This window comes from Ceratotherium simum, chromosome 35 (assembly GCF_057802395.1).
Source record: "Ceratotherium simum simum isolate JZ-2026a chromosome 35, ASM5780239v1, whole genome shotgun sequence".
In the NCBI taxonomy this organism is placed as follows: domain Eukaryota; kingdom Metazoa; phylum Chordata; class Mammalia; order Perissodactyla; family Rhinocerotidae; genus Ceratotherium; species Ceratotherium simum.
In genome coordinates this window covers 11,675,264-11,690,452 of record NC_141934.1, presented here as the reverse complement: position 1 = coordinate 11,690,452, position 15,189 = coordinate 11,675,264, and the positions used below count along the sequence as shown (strand labels likewise).

At 51.2% G+C, this 15,189-nt stretch overlaps 1 protein-coding gene across 1 annotated transcript; it reads right to left on the bottom strand.

Moving 5' to 3' along the window:
* Positions 1 to 1,947: 1,947 nt before the first annotated feature.
* On the bottom strand, positions 1,948 to 12,721 carry CRYBB1 (crystallin beta B1). The gene is made up of 6 exons (XM_004429844.2): positions 12,639 to 12,721; positions 12,369 to 12,561; positions 10,512 to 10,630; positions 6,568 to 6,700; positions 4,125 to 4,267; positions 1,948 to 2,213 (listed from the first exon to the last, which is right to left on the bottom strand). Exons 2-6 carry the CDS (start codon positions 12,540 to 12,542, stop codon positions 2,030 to 2,032), a joined length of 753 nt encoding a protein of 250 aa, XP_004429901.1. The 5' UTR covers positions 12,543 to 12,561; positions 12,639 to 12,721; the 3' UTR covers positions 1,948 to 2,029.
* Between the last annotated feature and the right edge of the window lie 2,468 nt (positions 12,722 to 15,189).

The window sequence follows — 15,189 nt, the reverse complement described above, 5'->3', positions numbered from 1 at the left end:
TGGATCATAAAATCATGGTGCGTCTTGCCATCAGTGAGGTCTTAGGTTGAAGACATGTGAAAGTTGAATTCATGTGGCTCATGTGATTGGAAGGTTGACTGCACTACAGGAGAATTATAGAGCTGTGCTCCCCGACCTTAGGAGCTGAGGATGGGAATCTATATAGCTTGATTTTGGAATCAGAGAACCATGGACGCTTAGAGATAAATGACAGAGTCTTGGAGAATCATGGAACTTTGGAACGAGAGAATCCCAGAGTCAGAATCTCGAGGCTCGATGAACATTTCAGCTGTTGTTTGACAGACGGGAAGAATGAGTCCCAGGGAGTGGAAGCGATTTGCCCAACACTTTGTAGTTTCTAAGAGTAGAGCAGGGCTAAGACCTGTATCTCCTGACTCCTGCGCAGGAATCCTGTCTTCTAGTCCAAGACAGGACAACCTGTCTTCTAACCCAAGATGCTGGTCACATGGGAGGGTGGAGGTTGGGAGAACTGGGTGGGAGGAAGAGGGAGGGTGCCTGCCCCAGAGGGTAAGACCTTTTATGTGAGGTGGTGCCTCAACTTTGAAGCTCAGCAAAACCACAGAGTGGGGTGTCACCAGGCCCCACCTTTCTTTCCAGCTTCATCTCCTGCCACACTCAGCATCTCCTTCCCACCCCCCTCTTCTGCCCACAACCACCAAACTACTGCTCCCACCTCAACAAGCTTCGCTTGGACCCACCACAAGCTCTCTCAACCTCTCTGCCTTTACCCATGGCACTCCAGGGCTGCCAAGTACATCTGTGCAAGTTGGGCACAGCACAAGGGTGCCACATGCATGTTGCAGACATCACAGATTTATACCAATAATTTCTGGTGGATGGCGGTAAAATGTCTTGAGGAAAAGGCATCTTTTTATCATTTGCACAAAGGTGTCACATGGGGTGGCAGGACCCCTGCTGTTTGCTCTGCCTGGAACGTCATCTCCCCCATTCTCTGTCATCTTCTCCCGCCTGGAGGCAGCCCCCTTCAAATAGCCCCAGGCCCAAAGGGAGATACCCATGGCAACACCTCCCCAGCCTTCCTGCACGGATTAAAGGTTAATAACATCAGTCAATGCTAACTGTTGATATGGGAGTCGATATTGCCTGGTGCAGATTTCCAAAGAGCAGGGCATGTACCATTCCTAGTAGGAGAGATGATTCTGGGTGGAACCTGGACCCAGGATTAAATAACATTGAATCAGATACAAGGAAATAATGCTCTTTTCAATCTTCTTTGATTAAATGAAGGAGAAAAATCTTAGTTTGGTGCAAACATGTCTTTCATACCTCTCTCCAGAGTTTGCTAATCACTCCTTTTGTCACAGAGTGCTGCAGGCTGACAGCCTTCAGCAGGCAGTGGTGTCTGCTGAGAATTCAATACTTGGCCCTTCTTTAAATTGTATTTATTTATATGATTGCTTTCTATCTATGGCATATGATGCTGATTTTCCGTCTCCCTATAGTGTTATAAAGTTTTATTTACAAATCAATGCATTTATGCACAAAATAGTAAGTCTATTTAAATAAAAGTATTAAGTAAATAACAAAACAGATGGTAAGCAGAGAGGGTAAAAAATCATGGGAGTGGTGCCTGAAGGAGCAGAGCTTGAAAACACAGATTTGTTTAAGAGTGCAGGCTCTGGAGACAGATGGCCTGGGCTGAAATCTCCACTCACTGTGTGACCTTGGGCTAGTCACTTTCCCTCTCTGAGCCTCAATTTCCTCACTTGTTAAATAGGAATAATTATAATACTGACCTCCTAGAGTAGTCCAAAAGATATGCTAAGAATGTGTATAAAGTACTTTGCAGGCCTTGCTGTTTTGATGATGATGATGATGATCAAGACTCAGGAAGTCACGTGGCAGCAATGATGTGGGCTGTCAAGGTGCACATCTGTTCACAGACCCAGGAGACATTTCAGCTTTAGGAACTTTTATTTGCATGGGAAAGACGGGGAAATTTAGCCTGAGGAAGGGGTGGTACGGGGGAGACGAGTGGAGTGTGGGCTCATTTGGGGGACTCGGTGGCTAGGACGGGGAAGGAACCCTCATGGTGCCACTGCCTGTCGCGCAGGCGGCGTACGGCCTGCATCTGTGGCTGGAAGGCCCCCCACTCGTTCCAGTGCCGGAAGTCGCCAGGCTCCAGGAGGTACTGGTATCCGCGGTAGCCAGGATACTGATAGCCGACCCAGCTGAGGGGAAAGCAAGAAGGACGGCGTGGAGACAGCCAGCCACTCTGCCCAGCACCCCAGACCTCTGCCCGGACCAGCCAGTTCTCCATCTGTCCCTACAGTCTGCTCTCCATCCCTCACCTGTGGGGGCTCGGGCTTGGGTCACCTGGGGCTCCTCTGTCCTGGCTTTGCCCCTTCCTGCTGGCTTTCCATTGGCTTTGGCCAGTGACTTTACTTCTCTAACAGACCTCAGTTTCCTCTTCTACCAAGTGGGGATGGTCATGGTGGCTGGACTATTGGGGTGTTTTGGGGACCAAATGGGAAAATGCACCTAAAGTACTTACTAAGTATGTTGCATGTGCATGATAGGGAGATTAATACACATCTCGTGGAAAGTGGTGACCCGCAGCTCCGAGAACGCACTCAAAGCGAGTGAGGACAGGGCTTGGGGACTGGTTAGCAATTAGGCAGATAAGGAGGAGGCTTGTTTCAAAAAACAGTTTCCTTTGTATGTAAGTGAATTTGTGTGTAGTGATTGGGAACACACATTCTGGTATCAGACATAACCGGGTTCAAATCCTAGCTCTGCCGTTTACTTGCTGTGAGAATCTAGGCAGGCAACTTATCAGAACCCCAGTTTGCTGTCTGTGAGGTGGGAACGATAACACACCTACCTCATCGCTTTGTTATAAAGATTCAGTAACTATTCACTGTAAGTTGTTAGCATAGCTCGTGGTACACAGTAAGCACTCAATAAAAGCTATTATCAATGATTCATTTCTAACTTCTATCATTGTCTCTGCTCAGAGGGTCTTTCTAGGGCTCTCTTGGACTCCCCGCCCATCTTTCAAAGTCTGGTTTAAGTTCCAGCCTCCTCAATACACCTCTGGCCTGCCCTCTACTCCAGCACACGCAGCCACGACCCAGAAACCTTCCTCCCTCCTCTGACCTCCTGTCTGGACCATCTTTTACCTGGTATTGGTGGAGATCATCTCACAGGTATACTTGGGCCTCCCTGCTAGGCTGAGTCAGCCCCCTGAAGGCAGGAACTGAGCCTTATTCATCTCTGCCTCCTCCAGTGTGCCCAGCACAGTGCCCAGCTCACAGGCAATGCTCAGTAAATTTCAGACGGCTTAAATGCAGGGATACAGGCTTCAGGGAAGGCGAAGGGAGCAAGAAAAAGGTCAGGGCCCTGATGGTGTTACAGGAGCTCAGAAAGAGCCCAGTGGAGAGATAGAAGCCATACATTTGCCTCAAGGAGACCAGGGGTGTCTGGCATGGTTGTCTGGAGGCAGAGGGACAGATAAAGTGACCTCCTTTGGGCATCCAGCCCTTGCTGTGTTCTTATGGACATGCGGTCACGGGGCCCTGCTTTGAAAGCTTCAAATCCTGAGAGTTCAGAGCAGAAAGGGCCCTTCTACATCAAGGAGCCTGGTGTGCCCATTGTATAGGTGGCAACACTGAGACGCAGAGAGGGGCTCACCCGGCTTCCACAGCACATCACGACAGGGTCAAGGTCCTTTCATTACAGTCTCGCCTCTCAGATGCCATTCTGCTCACTTCCCCAGAGGCTCCGGATTTCCCTGAATGTTTTCTCTCCCTAGATACATCAGACTCATCTCCCCACATCAGCTCTGCCCCCCTTACTTAATTATTTCTCTAGTCCCAATCTGGGTTGAGAAACCCCTATTCTCTCCACCTTCCAGCTTTTTAGAACCAATTTCCAGGTTTGTTTACACTGACATGTAACTCATCAGAGTAAGAATCCACTCTCTGGAGGAATACTGCTCTGTCGGTGGAGCCCCAGGTACCAGCACTGGGAGAGTTTGGGAGGGGCTGGGCCTTTCCTATGCACCTGAGGCCATCTCCTGACAGAGGGACAGCCTCTAGTTGGTCTGTGCTTGAAGCAGGAGCCGAGGGAGGGAGGCTTACGTTCCACTGGAGACCCTCACACTGCCCACGCGGTCACGGAAGCCGTGGACCCAGAGGCTGGGCACGTCGTCCTCCTGGATCTCCATGGTGTTGCCCTTGAAATTGGCGCCTTCAAACAGGCAGATCTTGTGCTCCTGGGAGTCCTGGGGAAGGAGAGACCGGGTCAGGTGTGTGAATGTGAACGGGGCAACAAGAAGTCGCTTAGCGGGGCCTCCTGGGTGTGGAGAGAGGGAGCCAAGTGTGCTCGGGCCACCATGGGACTCGCCCAGAATTGCCGCTGTCCAGCCCGGAAGGGCCCTCCTCATCTGTGAAAAGAGGATATCAGCTCCTATTTCACAGAGTTATCATGAGGAATAAATGACCTAATGCATGTGGAGCACTTAGCATGAGGCCTGGCATACACCAAGTGCTCCAAAAATACAAATTTATTCATTATTTTCATTATTATGGTCAGGGATACGGAGGCTCAGAGAGGTCAAGGTTCTTGACCAATGTCACACAGCCAGCGAGGGGCAGAACCTTTCAGAGAAGCATTTCATTCCTCCCATCCCACTTTATACTCCTCTCCCCTCCACTCCCTCTGCCACAGCCACATTTGCTGCTTTTATGTTCTCGGGTCACACCCAGTCCATTCTGGCTTCAGGAACTCTGCACTCACGGTTCCCTGGAAGGCTGTTCACATTGCTGACTCTGTTCCCATCCTTCGGAAGCTGTCTTCTCTGACCACCCTCCGACTGCTCCCACCCTCTCCCCAACATCAGAGCCCTCTCCCACTCTCCTAACACAAGGCACGGCCCCTTTGCAGCATGTACAATGATGGTTTGCAAATGGAGACTGATTTCCATGGTTAGGTTTTCAATAGCTGCCTCCCAGGAGGGCAAGGACCTTGCCTGTCCCAGGCAGAGTTGTGCACCCAGAGCCTACAACAGAGCCTGGTAGAAACAGGTCAACCAATAGCGGTCAAATGCATGACTGTAAGTGGAAGATGGTCAGGTTAGAGATCCCTCCAACTTCCCAGGAGAGAGGGCTGGAAAGGAGTCAGGGAACCCAGCAGGGAAGGAGTTGGAGCTGCCCAGGGAAGAGAGAATGGCAGTCAGCACCAGGATGGGGGCAGAGAGAGAGGAGGGATTAGACCGGTGGCTCTCAGCCTTGGCTGCACTGGGACTACCTGGGGGCGTGGAAAAGATATCAGTGTCTGCGCACCAGCCCCGGATTTAATTAGTCTGGGGAGGGTCTGGGCATTGGGATTTTTTTCCTTAATAATATAGCTTATTTATGCAAATATGTCCAAAATATTATAACTTCAATAAGTAACCAATATAACAATATTAATGAGATCGTTTACATTCTTATTTTTCCTTTTTACTATGTATTCAAAACCTGGTATGTATGCTACCCTTACAGCATATGTCCAATCAGACTAGCCAAAATTCAAGTGTTCAACAGCCACATGTAGCTACTGTGGACTGTAAGGGACAGCAAAGCTCTAGAAGCTTCTAGAAATGTCCTGGCTGATCATTCTTCCAAACAACCTCCCTTGACATCGGTTGCCATGTAAGGACCATTCAATGATTGAGAGATAAACCTATGAATTCTTACAAAGTGTCCATTATAAAGGCTGATAACTCAGCCTCAAATTCTGAGAAAAGCATTGGGAACGATCTGCTTGGATCATCCGTTAATGTGAGTTTGATGATGCCAAAACAGCTGGCTGTTGGCCCCTGATGGCCTCAAATGGACATTCATGAAAATTCCCATCATGGAAGGCAGAAGTTGGTTACCACGGGAAACTAACATTGGTGAGTGAAGAGGCGGTTGGTTCATAAGCCCTAATCAACACGATTCTGGAAAAACTGTGAATTGCTTGGGGATCGTGCCACCTATCCAGGCTTTGAGACGTCTTGAAGGTATACTATTTAACTTATAAAGGGGCTAATTCAGTATATGGCCATATCATCAGCAAGATCAGGTGTGTTTCCACAGCATCCCTCTTCTCAGCCACTGCACAAACTTCAGTGTTTGATGTTTTACATGGGCAGTGGGATTTTCAAAGCTACCCAGGAGGGTCTAATGTGCAGCCAGGAATTAGAAACATTCCACAAAGAGAATCAAGAAAGACAGTGAAGTTCCTAGCTCCAACCACTGAGAGATTGACTGCTTTCTTGATAGCAGCAGGGAAAGACGAAAATGGGTTTTGTGTATCTCACTTGCCCAGGGCTCCTAGCAGAGGCTGGGCACACCGTGAGTGTGGCAGGGACGCCTTGTGAACGGATGAGCACAAGAGCCCACTGCCCTTGGACAACACAGAGGTCACCGTGCCTCCCTGCCCATCATTCCTTCCTTCTTTCCCTTGCTCACTCCCGTTCCCTTGCTTGATGTCAGACCTCAGACTTGCCCCTGCCCTTCCCACTCATCCCCCAGGTCTGGCCCAGGAGCCACTCACCATCTTGACGGGCCGGAAGGACAGGAGCCGGTCGCTGCGGTAGCTGCTCGACCATGTGTCCCAGCGCGGGTACTGGCCCTTCTCCAGGACGAACATCTCTCCCCGGAAGTTGGACTGCTCAAAGGCAACCCAGCTGGATGCGAGAGGGATGGGGAGGGTGGGGACGGCCGGGAGGGACAAAGGCAGAAAGGAGAGAAATCGTTAGCAGAAGCCCCTTCACCCTCACTCACCTTCTTAGCTCCCCCGTGCAAGGCAGCCCTAAGGCCACTAGGTTTGATCCTAGCCACTCACTGGCTGTGTGACCACAGGCAAGTGGCTTCACCTCTCTGAGCCTCAGTTTCCTCATCTGATACGCCTATTTTCTTTGAGTTGGTGAAGGATTAAACGAGACAGTGTGTGTAATTATGTGACCAAAATGTTTCCCCAGAGGTAGCATTCACGTATGATTTAAGTACTACAAGGACCTGAGACCAATGAACACACAGGAAGATTTTTTCTTTTAAACCTGCTTACAGCTAGGAGAAAGTCTCTGGTGGATGCTAATGTGCTTTTAACACTTACTAATCTCTTTTTGCAACAAAGGAAGATCAGGCTACCAGCCAAGACTTGAGCCAGCAATAGTACAATAGCACTGCTTTGTGTTCATTGGATTAATTTTTTATGGATATCTTTTACTCATAGCAAGGAACACTAGCTTTCCATTTGTAAAAGTGATGTAAAGGTTCTTTTAAAATATATTTATTTGTGTTAAAAACGGTCATTTAAAATGAAATATATTAAATAAATAGTCCTGGAGGTACAGGGGTAAGGGAAAAATTGATACGGGTGCTTGAATCATATGTTTGGTAAAGACTGGCCTGGCATACAGAAGTCACTCAGTAATCAGTGTGGGGGCAGTGGGAGGGAAATGATAGCCATAGCACCTCTCAGATACCTATGAGAATTAAATGTGATCGTGCATATGAAGGTGATCAGTCCTCTATAAGGACTAATTACAAGCCTGAAGTCAAATGGGGGTTTTTCCTGGATTTTCCAGTGCAGCCTGATTAAGGGTGGAAAGTGAGCTTGTGTCAGAGGGGCCAGGGATTCTGGGGGAGATAGGATGATCCCCATTTCGTAGATGAGAAGGCTGAGACTAAGGGAGCCCTTGATCTTTGCTCTATATGTGTTCAGGAGGTCTCAGGGAATAAGAGAGGGCTGAGGGGACACTGACATTAATATCATTTCCCTGGGGGCTGCTGTGACCTTCCTCTACCCAGAAGGAGATGGGGTGGGGGTGGGTGTGGGCTACCACCACAGACTAAAACAGAATGCAGCCCAGAAGCCTCAGGTCCTTGTCTGAGGAATGAACCAACCCACATTAGAGTGACAGAATTGAAGACACAGAGTTATCCTCCCAGAATAGAGTTGAATCTGCTTTAGCCCTACCTGGTCTGGAGTAGATAAGAAAAGGATGGATGGATGGATAGATGAATGGATAAGTGGGTGGGTGGATGGATGGATGGATGGATGGGTGGATGGGTGGATGGATGGATGGGTGGATGGATGAATTAATGATTGAATGGATGAGAAGATGAATAGATGGATAGGTGGATATATAGGGCGGTAGATGGATAGATGGGCAGATAGATAGGTAGATGGATGGATATATGGATGGATGTATTGATGGATGGATGATGGAGAATGGATGGATGGAGGGAGAGGTAAGCAGATAGATAAATAAATTGTTGGAGAATGAATGGATAGATAGATGGATGAACTGATCTATAGACGGATGGATAGATAGATGAATGGGTAAATAGATGGATGATGAATGGATGGATGAATAGATGGATGGGTGGGTGAGAAGAGAGCCTTGGAAGATGGTACCATGTAGGAGTTAAGAGGATCGACTCTGAAAACAGACAGACCTGAGTTCTAATCCCAGCTCATCATTTATTTGCTGTGTGACTTTTGGCAAGTCACTTAAGCCCATTAAGCCTCAGTAAAAGAGAAGAAATGATTGCATCTACCTTGTCAGGAGGTTATGAGGGTCTAAAAGGGGAATGCAGGGAACAAGTCCAGCACAGAGAAGGCACAATAAATAATATCTTTTATGATTAAAGAGACACGGAAGCTGCTGGACATCTGAGCCTGTAGAAAGACAGACACTGATGCGGTCTAACCACTTTGCCCACTCTCCCAAAAAACTCCCTGTCTTCTTCAGGAAACATAATGCCCAGTGAGGACCTGTTATATGAGTCAGGAATTTTAAATATTTATTTCAGTGCCTTTTCTCTTCTCCCAGGGCTCATCTGAGCCTTACAAGCAAGGAGAGAGGTAGGACAGAAATCTTAATTTACAGATAGGGAAACTGAGGCTCAGAGAGGTTAAGTCACCTGTCTAAGGTCACACGATGGTATCTGGTGTCAGGTTGAAGGCTCCTAGGTTTCAGGCAGGCATGCCTCCCCTCCCCACCCCCGTGCTGGGGACACACCTCTTTTCCCCTTCCCTGCCTACCTCATCCTCTCCATCTTTTTTCTACCACTGTTTTTCCTACAGCCCTGCTGGTCCTGACACAGACCCAGGGCCCTGGACCACAGGCTCTTTTCTCTCCCCATCAGGCACAGCCCCAAAGCACACACCAAAGATCAGCTGCATCTTTGTTTTGAGGAGAAATACTCTGGGTTTGAGTCACTGGCCCCCAAAAAAAGCCTGAAAACCCAAACTGGCCACATCTGGCAGCTTCTGTTCCCAGCTGGGCTTTGGGGTGGGGCTAAGGCTGTGTTGACCACACCGGAGGTGGGGGTGGGTGCAGGAGGTAGAAATGCTCCCTGCCCCCCACCTACCCTGGACCAGGGTGACTTGGCTAAATTTTACAGGGCAATGGGGAAGGAAATAATCATCACTGTCGCCTGCCATGTTTGGGCATCCACAAAGCGCCAGGCCCATGCTGCGTTATCTCCTTCAGGCCTCAGAATAATCCAGTGGAGAGTAGTGGGAACTGTTATTCTCCCATTCCAGAGATGAGGAAACTGAGGCTCATAGACTGAATAAGGCAAAAGGGAGAGATGGGACTCAAACCCAGGCCTGTCTGACCTCAAAGCCATCTCTGCTCTTTGTACTGAAAAGAGCCCCGGGATGCTGGGCATCCAGGCTGACCACACCCCGGCGGGGCTTTGGGGCTAGAGAAACAAGAGGCAAAGGGGCCATGTTGATCTTGTGCTGGGGCTGGCCCTGCACCCTGAGCTCAGGCCACAGGGGCTGAAGCTGGTGCAGTCACTATGTCCAAGGGACACATGTTCCTGCTTATATGGGGGTCACTAAGCCCAGAGCAGCCCAGAGAGTCAGAGGCAGGCCGCGGGGCTTGGTGACAAAAGCATGTTGGTGAAACTGATCAACCTGAGTTGAATCCAGGCTCTGTCACTTACCACTAGGTGACTTTGGCCAAGGGACTTAAACCCTCTGAGCCTCAGTTTCCCCATCACTCAAATGGAGGTAAGAACAGCCCCTCCCTCATACAGCGATCATTTAGGTAAAGCCCTCAGTCAGTGCCTGGCACCTAGCGGGCGCTCAACAGATGCTTATCACTACTCTTTCGGCTGTCCAGGACAGGGGACAGCTGGTGGACACTTGGCTCTTTGGTCTCCTCCTGCCCTCTGTGATGGTCCAGGGCTCCCTCTACAATGGAAGCAGCATTTCTCTGGAGCCCAGAATCTTGACTTTCTGTCAGTGTGACCACATGCAAATCACCTCTCTGAACCTCAGTTTCCTCATCTGTAAAATGGGAAGGAGAATCATACCTCCCTGTCGGGTTTGACATGAGGAGTGGAAATAATAGATGTGTCTCCACTAGCACGGTGGCAGGCACAAGGCAGGCACCCCAGTAAGTGGCAGCTGCTATTGTTTTATTATTATTACTTCACTATGGCAGCAGGAGTGCTCCTCCCCCACCCAATACTCACGGTCCTGAGGTGACAATGATGCTGCGCGCTCGGTCGAAGCTGCGCTCTCCCAGGTTCAGGCACTCTCCGGAGAATTCCACGCTGCGGCCCTGGAAGTTCTCCTTCTCATAGACCACCAGCTGTGGGAGAGAAGCCCCCATGTGGAGGGGACAGATAAGTGGGTGGAGTACCTCCACACTGGGGAGGCTCCAGGTCAAATATTCATTAAGCACCTATAGAAATACAAGCAGGCCTGCACAGATCACATGAGAGCGTGCCATGAGCCAAGGTCGGTGAGACAATCCTGTCCTCCCTTCCCTCCACTTCTGAACTTATAGCTGCACCATCCTTCAGAACTGATATCTGTACTGTTCCTTCTGCCTGGAATGCCCTCTCCACCACACATCCCCACCCTGGAGCTCATGTTCCCTGTCCTGTTCTATGTGCAGATGTCATCTCCTCCAGGAAGCCTTCCCTGATGCCTTCTCCAGTGTGGGCTTAGTTGAGTGCCCCCACTGTGCTCACCTCATTAGCTGCACAAGTAACACTGCTGCTGTGCTTCTGGGTCTCTCTCTAGGCACCCCTCTCCCCATCCTGTCCCTTACTCAACCCGTCCAAAGACCAAGGGCTCCTCCAGGGCAGGGTGTGGGGTTGATCCATTTCTGTATCTCCAGCCGCAGCACCTGCCACAGAGCTGATGCTCAGGAAACACTTGCCAGTCTACCTGCCACAATGCAGGGGAGCCCAGCCTTGCCATTCACTTGAACCGAGGCAAGTGTCTTCCTTTTCTGAGCCTCTGTTTCCCCAGCTGTAAGAGGAAGAGGTTCGCATAGCCTTGACCCAGCACTTCCACTCCTATACTTGTCCGCCCAAGAGAAACTCCTGTACCTGGCCCCAGGAGACAGGGATAAGAACATTCTAGCCATGCTGTTCATGAGAGCAAAGCTGGCGACCACCCCAACGGTCCTCAGGAGGCACGGTCCCACTCTGAAACATACAGCGGCCAAAACGAATTACCCCCAGCAATGCACAACAATATGGAAGACTATTAGGGATCTCACAGTAAGTGAAAAGAGAAAAACCTAGAATGGTTACATACAGCATATTTCAATAGGTTAAAAACATTTAAAATACAAATATAAACTTTTAAAGGAATAATGCATAAAAATATATCAAAAAACAAGGAAGCAGATGACAGATGGGTGAGGAGAGCAGTTGCCTTTAGTAGAGGAGGAAGGCGGTGAGCTCATGAGGGACACTTCAGAGTCAGAGGATTTTTACCAAGTCCTGGCTTTCAACACGGTGATGGGTTTGCAGGTGCTTGCTGCATTATTAAAAATTAGATACAAATTAATGTGAAATGACTACGTAATAAAAGTTGGCCATGCAGGGACCACATGAGAGCATGCGTGAACCAGGGGTTGTGAAATGCCCCAGTTCTGGGCACCTGAGGTTGAAGCCAAACCCAGCTCCACCCCAGGGGTCTGGATGCCTTGCCCTCCGGGAGCACGTTCAGTCTGACGGGCTGACAGCCTGGGACCATCTTCAGGAGAGTCTGGGGCAGCCCGCCGCCCTACAGAACTTCCTGGGACAGGCGGTTCCTGCTGCTAAGCCAGCCCACTTTTTCTTCTGTTTCTTGCTTTCCACAAACTCTAAGCACAGGCTTGCACAGGTTGTCCAGTGGCAGGGGGAGAGGGAGGAGGGGGAGGGAAGAGGGGCGGGGAGGAGGGGAGGAGAGGGTGGAGGAGGAGGGGAGGGAGGGGAGGGAGAAGAAGAGAGGGAGGGGGGAGGGAAAACGAGGGAGGAGGAAGAAGAGGAAGGGACAGGGCGGAGGAAGCGCAGGGGTGGAGCCCAACCCCCTCCCCCGCCCCTGCTTACCCTGTAGCTCTCGGGAGGCAGCTCCCCCACCTTGGCAGTGGGAATGGGCAGGGACGCTGGGGCCAGGGCGGGGCCGGTGCCGGCGGCAGGTGCTTCGGGTGGGGTCCCCTTCCCCTTCCCGTCAGGCCCTGGGTTCACCACAGCTGTCCCCGAAGGCTTCGCAGCCTGAGACATGGCTCAAACCCGCAAAGGTCTGTGGAGAAACCTTTAGCCAAGGTTAATTCGGAGATGGCACCCCCCAGCTGCCCTCCCACTCCCACACCCCCTCACCCTGTGTTTTCAGGCTCCTTTGCACTCATTTCCACTCTCTCCTGGAACATAAGCCTTGATGTTGTCTGTCCTGACCTGGTCCCACAGTCAATATTTCCTGTCCAGGGACGGCGCATCCCTGACCTGCCTTCCTCCAAGCCTGTGACCACGCCCTCCCTTCTCCCCCTCTTCTCTGCCGTGTCCTTCCTTAGCCCCCTGGACTTTTCCTCATCGCTTACTCTTATTTGCTTGTGCCACTTCAATTTGCCTCTCCAGGTTAAGAAGAAGAAGTCATGTTTGGGAGTACTTAAGGTCTGCCAGGCTCTGTTACCGCATTCATGAACCCATCTGTCCCTCGCCCCACCCCCGTGCAGTGAATGCTAACTTATCCCCTCTGAGCAATCCCAGGCTCAGAGAGGGGAGGTGACCAGCCCAAGACCACACAGCTACTAAAATCTCAACTCAAGCGGATGGACCCCGCCACTGAGTTATTCAACGCTCTGCCGTTTATTTATTCTGATTATTCACCCTCCATCCCCAGCCCTTGGCTTAGCACCTAGCACATAGGAGACTCTCAAGTGTTGTCTGTTCAGGGAATGAATGAATGCATGCTCCCCTCTCCTCTCCCAGTCAAACTGCTGCCTCTGCCATCCTCTGGGAACCGGGGTGCCGGTGCAGATGCAGGCCTGGGCCTCGGCCTACAGGCGGACCCAAGAGGGTGGGTTTATGCCTGTCGGGGGTTTTGAAATGAGGCTGTGGCCGCGTGGGCGCTGGTGGAGACAGCTTTGGTCCATTCCTGTGGTTCCTTGTAGCTTTGGGGTCACGGATGCCGTTAAGTGTTTGAAGAACGCCTTGTCCTTGTCCCCAGGGGAAAAACATGCCCCCTTGAATTTTGGAGACAATCTCCAGGGATTGTCGAACCCCCTGGCCACACAGATTGAGACCCTCTGGCCCAGCGGATTACTGAACGCTGTCTGTCAGATGGAACTCGCTCGGGCAAGCAGATCCGTCTCCCTGCCTTCCCCGAGGAAGACTATTATTACTCGGGTGCTTTGCCCATCCTGGGCAGGCCAAACATCTGGGCCACAATCTGTGGCCTCCAGGGTCCCACTCCCCTGCATGTCAGTCTGTGAATCAACAGTCTTCCTGGCTGGCGTGGACTCATTCCTTCCTGGAGATGTTCTCCAGTCTCTCTCTCTCCCTCCCTCTCTCTCTCTCTGCTCCTCCCTCTCTCTGCCTGTCTCTCTCTGTTTATTTCCATCTTCTCTCTCTCTCTCTCTTTACTTCTCTCTCTCTGTGCCTATCCTCTCTCTCTCTCTCCCCCCACCGTATCTCGCTCTCTTTGTATCTCTGCCTATCTCTTCTATCTTTTCTTTATTACTGTCTTTTCTTCTTCTCTCTCTTCTCCTCCCTCCCTCTCTTCCTCTCTCTGTCTGTCTCTGTTAATTTTTATCTTTTCTTCTCTCTCTCTGCCTTTCCCTCCATCACCCTGTCTCTCTTCTGTAGCTGCTCTCTCTGCCTCCCCTCTCCTCTCCCCTCACCTCCAGCTGTCAGCAGCCTGGCAGGTTCTCTCTTACCTGCTACTTCCTGCTGGAGGACAGGCAGGCGGGCGGACGGGGCGCAGTGGGGGACTAGGGCCGACCCCCCATTTTATAGTCTGGCAGACACCAGGCTCTATGGTCCGTGGCACAAAGCAGGAGCTGGCTCAGCAGGCCCCGGGTGGGGAGCGGGCCCCGGAGGCCCCAACCTTGCCTGGCTTACTGCGGACAGCAGCACTTTCCATTGTGAGCCCAGCATGCACAGCAGAAACCCCGGCCAGCAGCGACTTCACCTCGCCCTCTGCCCTGCCCGACCCTGACGCCTGTCTCTAAAACCCCAGCAGGGTCCCCCCTGGCTGCCAATCCTGGGGCAGGGAAAAGGGGAGCCCCCCAGAAGGCAGGAGACCTGGGTTTGAATCCTGGCTCAGCCTCTATGCACTGTGTGGCTTTTGGCACGTCTCAATCCCTTGAGACCTCTGTGACTGCAGTTACAAGTGGGCACAAGTGTCCCTGTTGGATGCTACACAGGAAAGAAGGTGACAGTGAGCATAGGAGATGGAAAAATGCTTGGTAAAGGCAGATGTGGGCACGATATCAACAGGGCCACTTACTGAGTGCTTACTGAGTACTAAGCACAACATCCACGCAGTCTCAGTCAACCCCCAGGACAACCCACCTTGTTTGGTACTTGCCTTATACCCATTTCACAGATGAGCAGAGCTAGGGCACAGAGAGGTCAGAGCAGGAACCGGACGGGCAGGCTGGCTCGGGGGCCTGTGGGCTTCATTCTCGCACTGTCTGCCTCTGGCCCTGGCCTGACTTCCTGCTTCGAGATATAGGGGTGGGGATGGGGGGACCCCCTGTGCTCGGGTGAGGTGGACATTCAGGGCCTGGGTTCCATTCCTCTGCCCACACTGGGCCCAGATTCCTCCCCCACTGTCTCCTGACCTGCCTGGAGACCCTCCCCCCATTGTCTGACCCCAGGGACAGAGCTGGTGGCCGGGAATATGCCTGCCTGTCTCCAGCTTCCTTGG

Excerpts from the sequence above, each read along its gene's own strand:
- CRYBB1 (XM_004429844.2), bottom strand. The coding sequence starts at position 12,542 with ATGTCTCAGGCTGCGAAGCCTTCGGGGACAGCTGTGGTGAACCCAGGG. Across the intron at positions 10,631-12,368 it reads TGCCTCCCGAGAGCTACAGG|CTGGTGGTCTATGAGAAGGA; the intron begins GTAAGCAGGGGC and ends TCTCTCCCACAG. Across the intron at positions 2,214-4,124 it reads GTGAGGGTCTCCAGTGGAAC|CTGGGTCGGCTATCAGTATC; the intron begins GTAAGCCTCCCT and ends CTTTCCCCTCAG.